The sequence below is a fragment of the Ornithorhynchus anatinus genome, chromosome X1 (assembly GCF_004115215.2).
Source record: "Ornithorhynchus anatinus isolate Pmale09 chromosome X1, mOrnAna1.pri.v4, whole genome shotgun sequence".
Taxonomy (NCBI): domain Eukaryota; kingdom Metazoa; phylum Chordata; class Mammalia; order Monotremata; family Ornithorhynchidae; genus Ornithorhynchus; species Ornithorhynchus anatinus.
This window is the reverse complement of record NC_041749.1, coordinates 66,063,485-66,079,491: the sequence shown is the minus strand read 5'-3', so window position 1 is coordinate 66,079,491 and position 16,007 is coordinate 66,063,485. Positions and strand designations below refer to the sequence as shown.

The 16,007-nt window shown below is 39.2% G+C and overlaps 1 protein-coding gene across 17 annotated transcripts in view; it reads right to left on the bottom strand.

Annotated features, from left to right (window-relative positions):
* Positions 1 to 16,007, bottom strand: part of CADPS (calcium dependent secretion activator) — a 495,043-nt gene that overhangs the window by 38,174 nt on the left and 440,862 nt on the right. For all 17 annotated transcript variants that reach the window (XM_029051421.2, XM_029051416.2, XM_029051412.2 and 14 more), the window contains one exon: positions 2,657 to 2,689. In XM_029051421.2, the coding sequence (XP_028907254.1) occupies positions 2,657 to 2,689 (33 nt within the window). The remainder of the gene's footprint in view (positions 1 to 2,656; positions 2,690 to 16,007) is intronic.

Below are 16,007 nucleotides of genomic sequence, written 5' to 3'. Positions count from 1 at the left end.
CAATTAGAAAATGCACTGGATGGGAGGAGACCTGAGTGCTAGTCCTGTTCAGTTAATCAATCAATCAATGGTATTTTGGAGAACTTACAGAGCACTGTACTATACGCGTGGAAAAGTACAATACAACAGGGTTGGTAGATGCTATCCTGCCCACAAGGAGTTTACAGCCTACAGTTCTGTGTCAGATTTGGATTTGTCACAAGTGACTCAATTCTGTGTGATTCATATTTCCTTCAAAGATAATACCTTTATCTAGCCTCCAACAAGAGGGATGTTGTAAGGATGCATCACATTAAACCATTTGGTGTGGGAAGCAGCATGGCCTAGTACATGAAGCACGGGACTGGGAGCTAGAGGACATGGCTTCTAATCTCGGGTCTACAATTTCCCTGTTGTATGACCTTGGACGAGTCACTTAACTTCTGTGTGCCTCAGGCTGCAAAATGGGGACTCACAACTTGTTTTCCTTCCTGATTAGATTGTGAGCATCATGTGGGACAGGGACTGTATCTGTCTTGATTAACTTGTATCTACCCCAATGAATGTGAAAGACCAGTTTGATTAAACATCTATATTGTAAATGTGTTTGTAAAAATGCAGTTTTATTACTGCAGGCCACTTTGTTTCTCATTCTGAATATATGGGTTGTACAAAGTAGCATTCTGGACACTTTAATTTATGGAAATAGCATTCTTGAGGAGTAACTGATAAACCAGGGACAATCGGAAGGGCTCTGTAGAAACCGTAGCATTAGTAGTTTAGTCCTCATCAGTACCTTCAACCTGCGGGTCTGTCTCCCATTTGATTTTGATAATAAAAATGTTTCTAATTTGAACAGACACATCCTAAATGATCATCTTGCATAAAAATGTATCAAGGGGATGTAGAAGGAAGATTACATACAGGATATCTAAGAGAGGGCTACTTTTTCTTCATGATTCTGGTCCACAATGCAGAAAGGGAAAATTTGGTGGAAGTGAGAGAGATTTTGATCTCTTTCTTGTTATGTCAAAATTCACTCTCTCTTATCTTCTCTGTCCCTGTTTCTCTCCAATCAGGTGCCCAATTCTGCCTTTCTTTCTTCCTTCCTTCCCAGTTCTCATCTTTGCTTTGCTCTGCACTTCTCTTTCTGTCTCTGAACCTACCATATCCCTTTTTCCATTCCTTATTTAAGCTCTCTTTATAGTTGCTATGACTTATCATTCCTACCTCTTTCCCCACAGCAGTAATTTTCTCTGACTGGTTTAACAATAAGTTTCGTACAGTATTGTATAATAAAACCTCAGGTGGAATGATCACAAATTCCAAATTAGTGGGTTCTCAATTGTGAGCTTTTACTATACATGCCAGTGCTAATTGGCAGCCTGCAGGCTGATGCAGCCCTAAAAGAGGGTTTTAAATGCCCTAAACCATTGCAGAATTAGTGTTGCAGTAGCTTACCCCTAAGTGTGCTCATTCAAATTTGAAAATATAAAACACTTTATATTTATCCATTGCAATAATCATGCACATGGTTTTAGCATTAAAAATGTCTTAATATGCAGCTCTTGCAATTTCAGGATTTCTCAGTCAGACCCTTCAGAGGAGGGCCCAGACCACTAGCATATTGTTTTAAATACATTTATAGTTGCCACCACATAAAAATAGTTTGATAGCGCTGATCTAGGCAAAAGAGTTTGGGGTCCTGATGAAAAGAGTTGTATGGATTCAAGAAATAGTGATGTTTTATGTATCCCTTTAATAAATAAACAAAACATGTTAATGCTAATTTCAAGTAAAACTTTCCTCATTTTAATCTTCATTTTAGAAGTAAGCTAATAAGCCATAAAACACTTCCTTCAGGGGAAATGCATTTAAATGTTAATAGAAATCCCTTTGGAAACAGACATATTTTAACAAATAAGTATTTGAACAACCAAGACACTTAACCACGTTCAGAACAAGAAATGTTCTGTACAAGACCCTTGGTAGCTGTTGAGATAAGCTTTCTAAATTTAATATTTTATAACAGTCTCACATCTCTTTTATTAAGATGGAAAACAGAACCATTTTCTTACCTTCTCTAACCTAGGATATTTAAATCTGTTCATTTGTATTTAGCTAAAGCTCAGGGCAAAGTCTGTCTGTAAACTTATCCTGCTTTTTCACAGGTAATCCATATTCCAGCATTGATGTCTTATACTTAACCTCAATTTAAATGTAAATTTTGGACAACTTTAAGTGCTTTATCTATGAACTTTAAAGAGCTCTCTTCATTAATGAGGCCTGTTCTAATTACAAGGGATTTTGCAATATTTCCTTAAAACAGTTGTAGAAGAGACCAAAATATGAACAAATTCAGAATTTATTTGCTTTTATCAAAGTGTTTCTCTCATGCAACTTTTTAGCCTCCTATCGGATTCCCATGGTGGGAAAATATTAGGGAGCAAAGAAAATGTAACTGAAATTTACTAGAAAAGCCAATAAACTGTGAGCTGTTTTGTTCAAGGGTAGCTCTCACTGGTGCCATGTGCTTTTTTGCTGAAATCATCATTGGTTTCCCATGTTCAAAAATAAATCTGAAATACTCTTGGCTTTCCTCTTTCTAATGGCCCAAGTTACAACCAGCATAATCTAAATCATTCTGAAAGTAAGGAATGTTTCAGGTAATACTCACAGGTACATCAACATATTTAGAGGCTGCCTTCACCTTAAGAGAAAAGAAGAGACTGAAGTGAGTTTCACAATTAGTTGTAATCATTCACAGCTCTGTGATGTAATACAATGATAGTTAAAACAATATGGCACAGTGCAATGCTGACCAGAAAAAAAGGTACTCAAAAATAATATTTGCTATTTCAAGTAATAGCCAGGCCCAAATTAAAAAAAAATTGTGAAAAAAAGCAGCTTTCCAAGTTCACAAGCTCTAATAACAGCAGATGCTGGTGTGGGAGTTGTGCTTTTTTTCTCCTTTGAAAAGGGAGAGATGTGATTCTGGCTAAGCAAAACTGGATTTCACTGAGGGTACCACAATCCATGTAAATCAGGCCATTTATTCAGCTCCCACCTTTTGTGCCTTGGGTCTTAATGTAATTTAGAAGCAAGTGTAGTCTAATTGAATTCCTTGGTCCCCCCTACTTAATTTAGTTATATCACAATATCACTCTTTCAGAAGCCCATGGAGGTAGTAAGAGGGAATGAATTGCAGCCATCCAAAGAGGGAAAGATGTGGATAATGAATAAAAAATAAATAACTGTTCTTTATTTTCAATGGCTCAACTTTGGCATGTAGAAAAACATGGAGAAAGAGTGGAATAGGTAACGTGTGGAAGAGGCAATCAGTTATAGGAGTCTTTCCCTTTCCAGTAATAGGCTTGATATCTGGATGATGCTTAGATCAATTGATATTTACATTTCTTTGGTTAAAAGACTGATTCACTATAAGAACAACAAACAAAAACAGACCATTTTATCTTAGACCTCTTATTTTCCTGATGGGCTGCAGATTCTTCATTCTAATTTCTGTGTCTTCCTCTTGTTATTTGACTGAAATTATCTCAAAGAACTGGAGACTTCCCCATCCACTTGCACTCATGCCTTTAGAGCTGAGAAATCCAAACAGAACTCCTCATTTTCCCACCCAAACCCAGCCCTCCCTCTGACTTTCCTATCAGAGCAGACAACACCATCATCCTCTCTGTCTCACAAGCCTTTAACCTTGGCATTTTCCTTGACTCATCTTGCTCAGTAAACCCATACTTCTATGTCACGAAATCCTGTCAGTGCTACCTTCACAACACCTCTAGAATCTGCTCTTTCCTTTCCATCCAAATTGCTACTACTTTGATCCAAGCACTTATCATATCTCTTCTTGACTACTTCATGAGCCTCCTGGCTGATCGTCCTACCTCCTGTGTCTCTCCTCTCCAGTCTATACTTCACTCTACTACCAGATCATATTTCTAAAAAAGGTTCAGTCCACATCATCCCATTATACAAAAACTTCCAAAGGTCAACCATTCTGTTTGATCAACCTCCACATCAAACAGAAACTCCCTTAACATCAGCTTAAACTCTCTCCCTTCCACCTTACCTTACTCTTCTCCTAGCTCTCTTACTCTACTTACTTACTCTACTCTCTACTTACTTAAGGGAGTTAAGAAACTCCCTTAACATCAGCTTAAACTCTCTCCCTTCCACCTTACCTTACTCTTCTCCTAGCTCTCTTACTCTACTTACTTACTCTACTTACTCTACTCTCTTACTCAGCCCCCACACTCTGCTCCTCTAATGCCAACCTACTCACTGATCTCTTCTACCTTACTGCTGACCCCTTGGGCATGTCCTTCCTCTGTCCTGGAGCTCCTTCCTCCTTCATATCTGACAGACTACCACTCCCCATCTTAAAAACCCTTCAAAAATCACATCTCCTCTAAGAGGCCTTCCCTCATTTTGCCTACTCTCCCTCCCCTCTGTGTTACCTATGCACACAGATCAGTACCACTTAAGCACTTGAAATTCAACTCACCCTCAGCCCCACAGCACTTATGTATGTATCCTTTAACCCATCTGTAATTTAATTTAATTTAATGTTTCTCTCACCTTGTAGACTGTAAACTCCTATGGGCAGGGTTCCCATCTACCAACTCTATTATAATCCCCAAGTGCTTAGTACAGTACTCTGCACACAGTACACACTAAGTACTATTGATTGATTGATCCCCTCTTGTATCCCTAGTTTACAGTGACTAGAAGTTCTGCTTTAGGCTAGGTAGTCATGCTTTTGGGGGATTCCTTTGTACTTCCCAAATGGCCTAAAGTGGAACCCATTAAAGGAACTTCTCAGCCACAGTGATGGTAATGGCATGACATCAGGGAGGAGGAAGAGAAGGAGAAAGACGAGAGGAGGAGGCACTAGAGGAAGAATAGGTGGAAGAGAAGGAGGAACCCTGGGAGGCAGATATAATCTGTTATGAGTTAGGGGGGCAGGAGGAGAAGGGAGATGGCACAGTTGCGATAAATTTCCAGTTATGGCAATGAAAGTCACAGCACTGAGTAGGACTTGGGCATTAAGTGGATAATTGGATATCTAAGGCTGCTAAACTCCTCAATTCTCTTTACAATGGCTGGTGGTTTTGGGTTGTGGGCACTGCTGCATCAGCTGTTTGGGCAGTGTGCCAAAGTGCAGAGTTTTCAGTGGTGACCGAGCTGAAAACCTTCAGCCTTTTCAGTGATAGGTTCTTTTGATTCTCCAGTTTTTCTGTTCTCCAGAGCCATAGTTTAACCTGGAAAATCGAGAATATACTGTATATTTATATTTAAAAAAGAGAAAATGTGGCTTTTTGTGACTTCTGTAAATTTTATCTTTTACTCAAGCCTGGGTCCTCCTATCAATGTAAACCTCAACCTTAGAAAGTTGGCATTCTCCAGAATGCTAACCTAGCAGATGGTGCAATTATCTGTAGGGCGAATAGACCTTCAAGATGCTCGCCACTATCTAAGCAGAACATCATTTCTGCATAGTTTGGCAGTGAGTGCCCAACTACAGAATCTTTTAAAAAATGGAAAAGTCTTCTGGAAAAACTGCTTTCTTATTTTTTGCCTTCTTAGTGTAAATGAATTCAAATTAACTATGAAAAGAGGGAAAATGCAATGCTTGGGAGGGTTGGGGTGGGGGGAGGGGTGGTGACACGGATGCCCCTAGTGTGATGTTTTATTGGGAATAGTCATGATAAAGATGAAAGTCAAAAGGTAGATGAAAGAGTGCTGGGCTGGGGTTGGAGACTACAGGAGAGAATAAGAAAGATCAGCTTCACTGACTAATAAAGCATTTGTCTTTTAGAGTGTGAACCCCCCTCTAAAGGCCATGAGCTGAGTTTAACCTTTATTGTATTCTTCCCTGTGCTCCATGTAGAGATTTGCTCACAGTAGGCACTACGTAAATACAGTACCACTGAATGAATAAATGCATTTTTTCTATATTTTTGAGTGTATGTAAGAAAGCAGTTGCTTCAATCATTTTTGTTTTCTTCTTTCAAGCCATGTCTATTCAAGCAATAAGAAGTGGAGACTTGAGAAATTAAATACTAATTCATTCATTCATTCAATCATATTTATTGAGCACTTACTAAGCACTTGGAATGTACAATTCAGCAACAGAGACAATCCCTGCCCAACAGCGGGCTCACAGTCTAAAGCTTCTGTTGCACTGTTACTCTCCCAAGTACTTAGTACAGTATTCTGCACATAGTAAGTGCTCAATAAATAGTTGACTGATTGATCTAATTTAATCAATATGAATGTCCAATTTACATAACTCAGGATACCAAAAGAATGGAACAATGGGCTTCTTTCAAATTTCCATTTTGCCATGCTCTTTTAGACTCTTTAATGATCTTTCTAAGGAGCGGTGAATTTACTTTTGTGGGGTCTATGCAATCTCTGTTTTAAATGATTACCATGCATTATTTTTCACAAAACTGATGACTTTAGTGAGTCTTACAGAGTGGTTTTTGGGAACCACTAAATCCCTAACTCACACTGAGTGACTTTGGTCAGTTCTCACTGAACTTCAATTTCTTTACTGGCACTATAAGCACTCAATAAATAGTACTGATTCATTGATTACCCATAAAATGGAAAATGAAATAGTGTCTTTTTTTGGTATAAATTTCACATTGGCATGAGACTTTGTTCTATAAGGGCTGTACAATTTTCTGGACATTTTGACAACATATGCAATAAAAAATACAAGGTCTTTATTAATCATTGACACCCAGGCAGATAAGGATATTCATGCATGCTGAGCACGGGCTTTGGAGTCAGGGCTCATGAGTTCGAATCCCAGCTCTGCCACTTGTCAGCTGTGTGACTGTGGGCAAGTCACTTAACTTCTCTGTGCCTCAGTTCCCTCATCTGTAAAATGGGGATTAAGTGTGAGCCCCACGTGGGACAACCTGATTCCCCTGTGTTTACCCCAGCGCTTAGAACAGTGCTCGGCACATAGTAAGCGCTTAACAAATACCAACATTATTATTATTATTATTATCAGGTGAAAACCATATATTGGAGTAACTGGCAAGGACCTAAGCTCCTGTGTATGCATCAGGAATTTCCAATCAAATTCTGCCCTGCCACTTCTTCTGAGAAGTGAGAGCTGAGAGCTGGTACAAGTGAGAGCTGGTACAGGTTAGCTTTGTGGAGTGGCAGAGAAACTTGGGATACTCAAACAGGTAGCTCTCCTGCTTGTCCCTCAGCCTTGTCTCTCTTGTCTCTTCCACTGCTTCAGTGTGACTATTCGTTCATTCATTCAATAGTTTTTATAGAGTGCCTAAAACTATGTACAGAGCATTGTATTAGGCACTACGGAGACTACAATAAAAGTAAAAGACACAGTTCCTGTCTTCGAGTAGCTCTTGCCACATGACACGCCCATCCCCTGTCTTTTCGATGGACCCTTCAACTAATGAAAAACAGAAGAATCTGAGATAGTGATTCGGTCTGAATGAGACAAAACTAATGCTCCTTTGAAAAATAATAATAAAAAACCCTTAAATTCTCTTACTTTAAGGCGAAAGAGAAAGCATCTTCATTTTCAGTTAAGTGCAAGTCACTTTGCAACAACTTATGCTGATGGAAAGCCATTATATTGAGATATTTATTCATTCATTCAATTGCATTTATTAAGCACTTATTGTGTGCAAAGCAGTGTACTAAGTGCTTTGGAGAATACAATATAGCAACAGACACATTCCTGCCCACAACAAGCTCACAGTCTAGAGGGGGGACAGACTTTAATATAAATAAATAAATCAATAAATTAATAACAATAATACTAATAATTATAAATAACAATAATAAATGAATAAATACAAATGCTATATTGTATTTTTATGCTTTTATTTCTCCAGGGGAAAATTTCTTTTTTCCACAATCATTCAGTTTATTAATAAAACAGCTCCACTTGTAATACTGTGTTTGCAGTGTTATCAATTTGATGAGGTCCTAATTTTCTCAGAACTTCTCAGGATGACAGGAGATAAGATAATTCTGGGACTATAAGACAAAATCTGAATGACACTATGCCACTGAGACCACTGTACTAATGTTTGTGGGGAAGGCTCTGAGATAAATCATCATTACAAAAACACCTAACCATGCAGGGAGAAGAAGCAGCATGGCGTAGTGGATAGAGCCCGGGTCTGGGAGTCAGAAGGTCATGGGTTCTAAAACTGGCATCACCACTTGTCTGCTGTGACATTGGGCAAGTCACTTCACTTCTCTGTAACTCAGTTATCTCATCTGTAAAATGGGGATTAAGACTGTGAGTCCACATGGGACAACCTGATTACCTTGTATCTACCTAGCACTTAGAACAGTGCTTGGCTCATAGTAAGCGCTTAACAAATACTATTATTGTTATTATTATCTCCTTATGTCCCTCCTCATTAATGCCATGGAAGCAGAGGTACACTGAGTATGGACCTGTTTCAGATTTGTCAGCCTATTCACCTTCAATAGAAATGTGATTTGGACCCTGGCTAAGTCTACATCAGCAAGATGAATAATAATAATAATAATAATATTTGTTAAGTACTTACTATATGACAAGCACTGTGCTAAGCACTGGAGTAGATACAATCAGATAAGACACAGTCCTTATGCCACATGGGAGAGACAACAAGTATTACATCCCATTTTACAAATGAGGAAACTGAGGTGAAAGAAGTTAAATGATTTGCCCAAGGTCCCATAGCAGGCAAGTGGCAGAGTTGGTAGTATAATCCAGGTCTCCTGATTTTCAGGCCCGTGTTCTATCCACTAGGCCATGCTATAGGGAATTGAGCCAATTATCTGGATAATTCAAATAAAGATACTTTGCTTCAATCATCTGGATATTCAGGGAGACAACATTTTTTCTCAAAATACTGCCTCAACTCTCCACTTCCTGTTGCACCCAGAATGGTACGTTTTCCTTTAGAATTTCAAGTTTAGAAACTGAATAAGATAGCTATAAATGCCTTATTCTCTGTCTAGTCAGAAGCTACCTTTTTCTACTCATTTGCTCTTCATTAGGGCTAGTTTAATAAAAAAAAAAAAGAGAAAAAAACTGGAGTGGGGCAGTGGGAGAAGGAAGGAGAGAAGGAGCAGAATTTGAGAAGGGGCCCTCAAGTGGCTGGTTCAGTGCTTGTTTATCCTGAATTACATAGCTCCATATATATGTGATACCCTAATAAATAAATGCTATTTCATTATGATGACAGGGCAAAGGTGGCTACATGACTGATTACTGGAAAACAGATGCATTATGGAATGTTTAAGTTGGTTTTAGGTGGTTCTAGGTAGTGTTACCATTTATAAAGTTATTTGTCTTAAGGTATTAAATAGACTAACATTACCCCTGTGGAGAAAGATTAGATGTAGAAGAGGTCTTCTTGAATTTTCTGGTTTAATTTGGTGGATGGGGTCCACACTAATCCCTTCATAATCTTAATGTGGTGGAAAATATGCCTGTTGGACTTAAATATTACTTTAATAATTGGTAAAATCCAAACTTCATCCTTAAATATATAATCTAGATATTCCAGTGTATTTTAGGAGTACAAACAAAGTATATATGCTAATTGAATGACTAAATGTTTGGGTGCGACTGAATATGTCAGTGGGTGGATTCACTAGGGAAGCAGTATAGCCTAGTGGAAAGAACACGGATCTGGGAGTCAGAGGACCTGGATTCTAATTCCAATTGTGCCACTTACCTGCTGTGTATCTTGAGCAAGTCACAACTTCTCTGCGCCTCAGTTCATCTTCAAAATGGGGATTCAATATCTATCTGTTCTCCCTCCTAATAACTGTGGCATTCGTTAAGTGCATACTATGTGCTGGGCACTGTACTAAGCGCTGGGGTAGATACAAGAAAATTGGATTGGACACAGTCCCCATCCCACATGGGTGTCACAGTTTCCATCCCCATTTTACAGATGAAATTACAAGTGAAATCCTAATTAGAATGTGAGCCCCATGTGGGATCTGATTATTTTGTATCTATCCCAGCACTTAGTACAGTGCTTGGCATATAGTAAGTGCATGGCTCAGTTGAAAGAGCACAGGCTTGGGAGTCAGAGGTCATGGGTTCTAATCCCGCATCCGCCACTTATCTGCTGTGTGACTTTGGGCAAGTCACTTCACTTCTCTGTAACTCAGTTACCTCATCTGTAAAATGGGGATTAAGACTGTGAGCCCGACGTGGGGCAACCTGATTACCTTGTATCTCCCCCAGAGTTTAGAAGAGTGCTTGGCACATAGTAAGTGCTTAACAAATACCATCATCATTATTATTATTGTTATTAACAAATACCACAATTATTATTACTGGTACTGTGCAGGTGGAAAAGTAATAAAGCAACTTAGGTGGTTCAGCTCGGTGGCAGTGGCAATGGCTCAGGTTCAAATGACAATCTTAATCAAATCCCATTTCCAATCCCTTTTAGTGGTTGAGGAAAAAAGGAATGCCAAGTATGTAGCTATTCACTCTGTAGGTACTCAAAAAGTCCTTGTGACAGATGGGTATGGCTGAGTGAAGTGGAAAACTGTTCAATAATAATAATGATGAGACCACCTTGTAGTCTTCAAACTACAAGAAGCCTAAATGTCTGCAGACATTACTTCATCTATTGTCACAGCATCTTTGTGAGGAAAGTGGGTTGAGGGACAAGTACAATGATCCCTCTTTTACAGGTAAGGGAAGCAAGTTAAGCATCATGCTAAGGGTTTCACAGAAAACCAGTGAGAGAGTTAGACCAGAGAAGGAAAAATGCATGGCCATAGGATAATCAAGGGAGCATTTAAATTAGATTTCCTTGATTTTCTGGTTAGAGGCAGTTAGAATTATCCATGCAAAAATTTGGTCCTGAAAAGGGGGAAGGGTCTCTTACACAGGAATATTTCAGAGAAAGGTTATAAAACAAACTCAAAGTGATAGGATGGCAAATTAGTAAGTCCCTGTCCAAATAAGGTCTGATAAATCTATAGATGAAAAAGGAATAAATCGCCAAGAAACACACCCTGAGGCTATTTTTTCAAGCAGGAAAATTTAAAGAAAGTAAATGAGTATTGCTTTTTTTTTCATCAGGTTTGATAGTTTTGGGGTAGTAAATGCATTTTCATAAGTATTTTTCATATTTAAACTCTCACCACAGTCTCTGATCAAAACTCAACTCGAAGACCCTATCATTTATTAAACACAAAAGTTGAATGGAATGGCTCAAAAGTAGGGCAAGAGGCAATGAAATGGTCTCCAGTAAACAGACTGTGTTATGCAATGATCCTAAACAACAGTTTTATTACAGATGAGAAATGCTCATGTCTCCTGTTGCTAAGTGTATTTTGCACTGAGATTTGGTCCAGGAAAATGGAAAATTCTGTTTTCATTTCTCCTTCCTCCTGGAAACTCCATAGCAGATGCCCACTACATAGTAGACTTTTTATTGGATTTTTCCTTGTCTTCTTAGCTTCTTTATGGCAACATTTATCTTCCTGGCTTGGGAAATATAACTGCTACTTCACACTCCTTCTCTTGTTTTATACACACTCACTTAATTTTCATTACGTTTAGAGAATAACTCAATCCGAGTTGGTTCATATCTGCTAGAAAACAATGGCATCCTAGTGTGACTTTGGGATTTCTTAAGTGTACTCTGTTATTTACAGACTGTTGTTATCTTGGAGATTATTAGGCATAAGCCCTAGTTATTTCACATCATTGTGCTTCAGTTTCCCTTTGGTCCTACCTCTCTCATAGACATATTCAATCTGATTCTCTTCTTGCACTGGGAAGAGAAGGATGCTATGGAGAAAGACTGAAACATGTGTCCCATACACCTGGAGAATAATGATAATAATGAAAAGTATAAAAATAATAATAATAATAATTATATGTTATTGATGCTTGTCCACCTGTTTTGTTTTGTTGTCTGTCTCCCCCTCTCTAGACCATGAGCCCGTTGGGTAGGGATTGTCTCTATTTGTTGCTGAATAGTACTCTCCAAGCAATTAGTACAGTGCTGTGCACACAGTAAGCGCTCAATAAATATGATTGAATTGAACTGAATTGAATTAAACACTTACTATATTCCAGATATTATACTAAATGCTGGGAGTATACACAAGATAATCAGGTAGGACACAGTCCCTGTCCCACATGGTTTGCTCCTTCCCAGCATCTCCAGAATCTACCCCTTCTTCCCCATCTTAACTGCTACCATGCTGGTCCAAGCACTTGTAATATCTTACCTCAACTACTGCACCAGCCTCCTCACTGACATCCCTGCCCCCAGCCTCTCTCCTCCAGTCCATATTTCCCACTACTGCTCAAATCGCTTTTCTAAAAACTATTTTACGCAATCTCCCCACTCTTCTAAACACTCCAGTGGTTCCCCAATCATCTTCACATAAAAAAAAACCCTTCTCACTGCCAGTTTTAAGGTACTTAATCAGTTCTTTCCCTCCTGCTTAACCTCATTTCTCTCCCACTACTACTTAGTCTGCATACTTCACTCCTCTAACACCAATCTACTTACTGTGCCTCACTCTCATCTCTCTCATCACCAATCCCTCGTTCATGGATTCCTTCCTGCCTGAAACTCCCTTCTCCTTAATTTCCAACAGACCACAACTTTCCCCATCTTTAAATCCCAATAATATCTGCTCTAAGAAGCCTTCTCTAACCTCTCCTCTCCTCTCCTCTTCTCACCTTAGTCTCCATCTCTTCTACATGATCTATGTACTTGGGTCTGTACCCCTTAAGCATTTTGATACATCCGCTCCCACTCCACCCTCACAGCACTACTGTATGTACATATCATACTTTGTTGCTTCTACTATCTGTAATTTATTTTAATATCTGTTTCCCCCAGTATATTGTAAGATCCTTGAGGGCAGGGATCATGTCTACCAAGTCTATTCTACTCTCCCAAGTGCTTAGTACAGTATCCTGCATATAGTAAGCACTCAGTAGTAAGAATGTCTAAAAGATGATGATAATTCATTTACATTGCTTTCTGAGAAAAATTAGACTATAAATTGGAAAAATACATAAGCAGTAAAGTCAGTATTATCTTGGATGATAGCAAATGTTCATATATATGCTCATTTTATTATGAGAAAATTAGCATGCCCCTGAGCAAGGGTGACATGCAAATTCAGTTCAAAGCCCTCTTGAAATCTCACCTCTTCCAATGAGCCTTCCCCAGTTAATTCAATAAATCAATCAATTGTATTTATTGAACACTTATTGTGTGCAGGGCACTATACTAAGTGCTTGGGAGAGTAAAATATGACATTATATTCCCTGCCCACAATGAGCTTACAGTCTAGAGGGTTCCCAATGCTTAAAGTGGTATCATCTCATCAGCCATGTCTAGCACTTCTGTACTTATTTATTTCCAACCTCAACACTTGTGTCTATATATTTGTTCAACTGCGAAGCAGCATGGCCTAGTGAATAGAACAATGGGCCTGGAAAGCAGAAGAACCTGGGTTCTAGTCCCAGATCCGCTGCTTGTCTGCCATGTGACCTTGGACAAGTCACTTAACTTCTTTGTGCTTCAGTTATCTCATCTGTAAAATGGGAATTAAGGCTGAGAGTCCCAAGTGGGACATAGACTATATCCAACCTCACTAACTTGTATCTCTACCTCAGCGCTTAGTACACTGCCTGGCACTTAGTAACAAATTCAATTAAAATGTATGTTCAATTATTTATACTGATTAATCTATTTATAAATATGTTTATGTCTGCCTCCTCTTCTCCTTTTAGCATTAGCTGTTTTGGGGCAGGGAATGGATTTCTTCATTCTGTTGTTTCTTCCTAAACGTAATACTGCTCATTACCCCCTGAAGATGCTCAATAAATACCATTACTACCACTACTAATACTGCCCTATATTCCAAAAGCCCACTGAGTCCTCAAAGACATTCCTTTGCACAGATATTGATAGCATACATGCATACATGCCACATAGAGAAGAAGTCGGCCTGGTGGACAGGGCAGTGGCCTGGGATTTAGGGGACCTGGGTCCTGATCCCAGCTCCACCACTTGCCTGCGGTGTATCCATGAGCAAGTCCACTTAACTTATCTGTGCCTCTTCTGTATAGGGATGAAATACCTGTTCTGCCTCCCCCCTTAGACTGGGAGTCCCATCAATCAATCAATTAATCATCAATCGATGGTATTTATTAAGTGCTTACTCTTTGCAGAGCACTTTACTTAACTTGGGAGAGTACAGTAAAGTAAGTAGACATAATCCTTGCTCTCAAGGAACTTTGAATTTATCTTCCCTGGATAGAACCCTATCAAGGAGTTTAGATAAGAAGGGGAGATGGTAGATGGGAGAGTAGCTGAAGGGGGCTGGGGTGGGGAGGGAATCCAGAGAGGGTGTATATAGTAAAGGGGATACTTGTGTATGTTCAAAGAGACAGTGGGAGGAGACATCAGAAAGAGAAAAAAGAGGTCGTAGACAGAAGGGAGGAGAGGAGGAGGGTAGGAGCAAGTTTTTTTTTAAGAATGAGTAAAAATAGGATCTGAGGAACAGGTAGAGGGGGTAGAGTTAGAGATTAGGTGGGAGAGATGACAGATGAGTGCTTTATAGTTTTCCAGTATCTAGTATCATTCTAAGATTTACAATATAGGATATTTTTGGTATTAAATTGTTGCCAAGTATCGTTGGAATATCCAAACATCAAAAATTACTGCTTCTGGATCCTTGAAAATTACCTGGGTTATTGGGCACTGATTTTTGAAGGAGTGTTCTTTTTTAGATGACTCTGCAATACCTTGGATGAGGGGAAATTGGATGTTTATAAAATCCGTGCCAGCAAATAGAGAACTGCAGACAATCAATTCACAGGAAAAGGTTGACTCACTATCTACATTAACAGTTAATTCACACATCCAAAGTGTGTCTCCAAGTAATAGTGTGTTTTAAATTCCGAAGAATAGTATATAAGGTACAGTGTAGTATTAGGAGAACAGATAGAGCTTTTTATTTTCAGTTGGTAAGTGGCTTGTACAGCTATCTCCTATTATAACAGGCTTCTTATAATGATCACTTGTGGATTTTAATACCAGTGTTACTTTCAGCCTACTCTTACTTCTAAATAATGCTACATGGTTTACCAGTTTATCATGGCTTAAGCACAATTTGTAGTCTTAAATCACCTGGAAGCAGTGTTGTCCAGTGGAAAGAGCACAGGACTGGGAGTCTGGGGACCTGAGTTCAAATGCCTGTTCCACCACTTACCTTCTGTGTGGCACTGGGCAAGTCACTTAATTTCTATGTGCCTCAGTTTCCTCATCCATACATTGGGGATTCAATACCTGTTCTCTCTTCACCTTAGACTATGAGCTCTGTGTGGACCAGGGACTGTGTCTGACCTGATTCTCTTGCATCTACCCCAGTGCTTGTCACATAGTAAGCATTTAATAAATGCCACAATTATTATCACCACCACAGTATATGCTTATTCCACTCCTGTGCTAATGCTGCAGTGCCCTGAGTGCCAAATTCCAGGCATCTGGACAACTTCAGCCTCACCAAATTCACCTTCACTTGCAAATAACTCTGCCCTCTCTTCTGCTTAGCAACACTACTTTTCACCCCTCATTATATCCCACACCCCTTCCCTCCACCAATTATTCCAGATATCCATTTCCTTCCTGAAGTCCTCAGTGCCTACTCCACCCTTCTTTTACCCCTGATGAGATTATCTGCTACTTTATTGACCAAATCAAAACAATTAGGCATGAGTTCCCCCAAGTCTCCCTTTACCTTTCGACGTCCAACCACATCACACCTACTCATTCATACTTCCCTACCACCTTTCAAGAGGATGTCTTTCAAAATCTATCCCCTCTGCCTGTACCTCTAATCCCATCTTCTCTGTCTTCTAAAAATCCTTCTAAAAATTCTTCTTCCATCCCTAATTACCATTTTCAACTTTCACCCTCTTCTGGCTTGTGCCCCTCAAT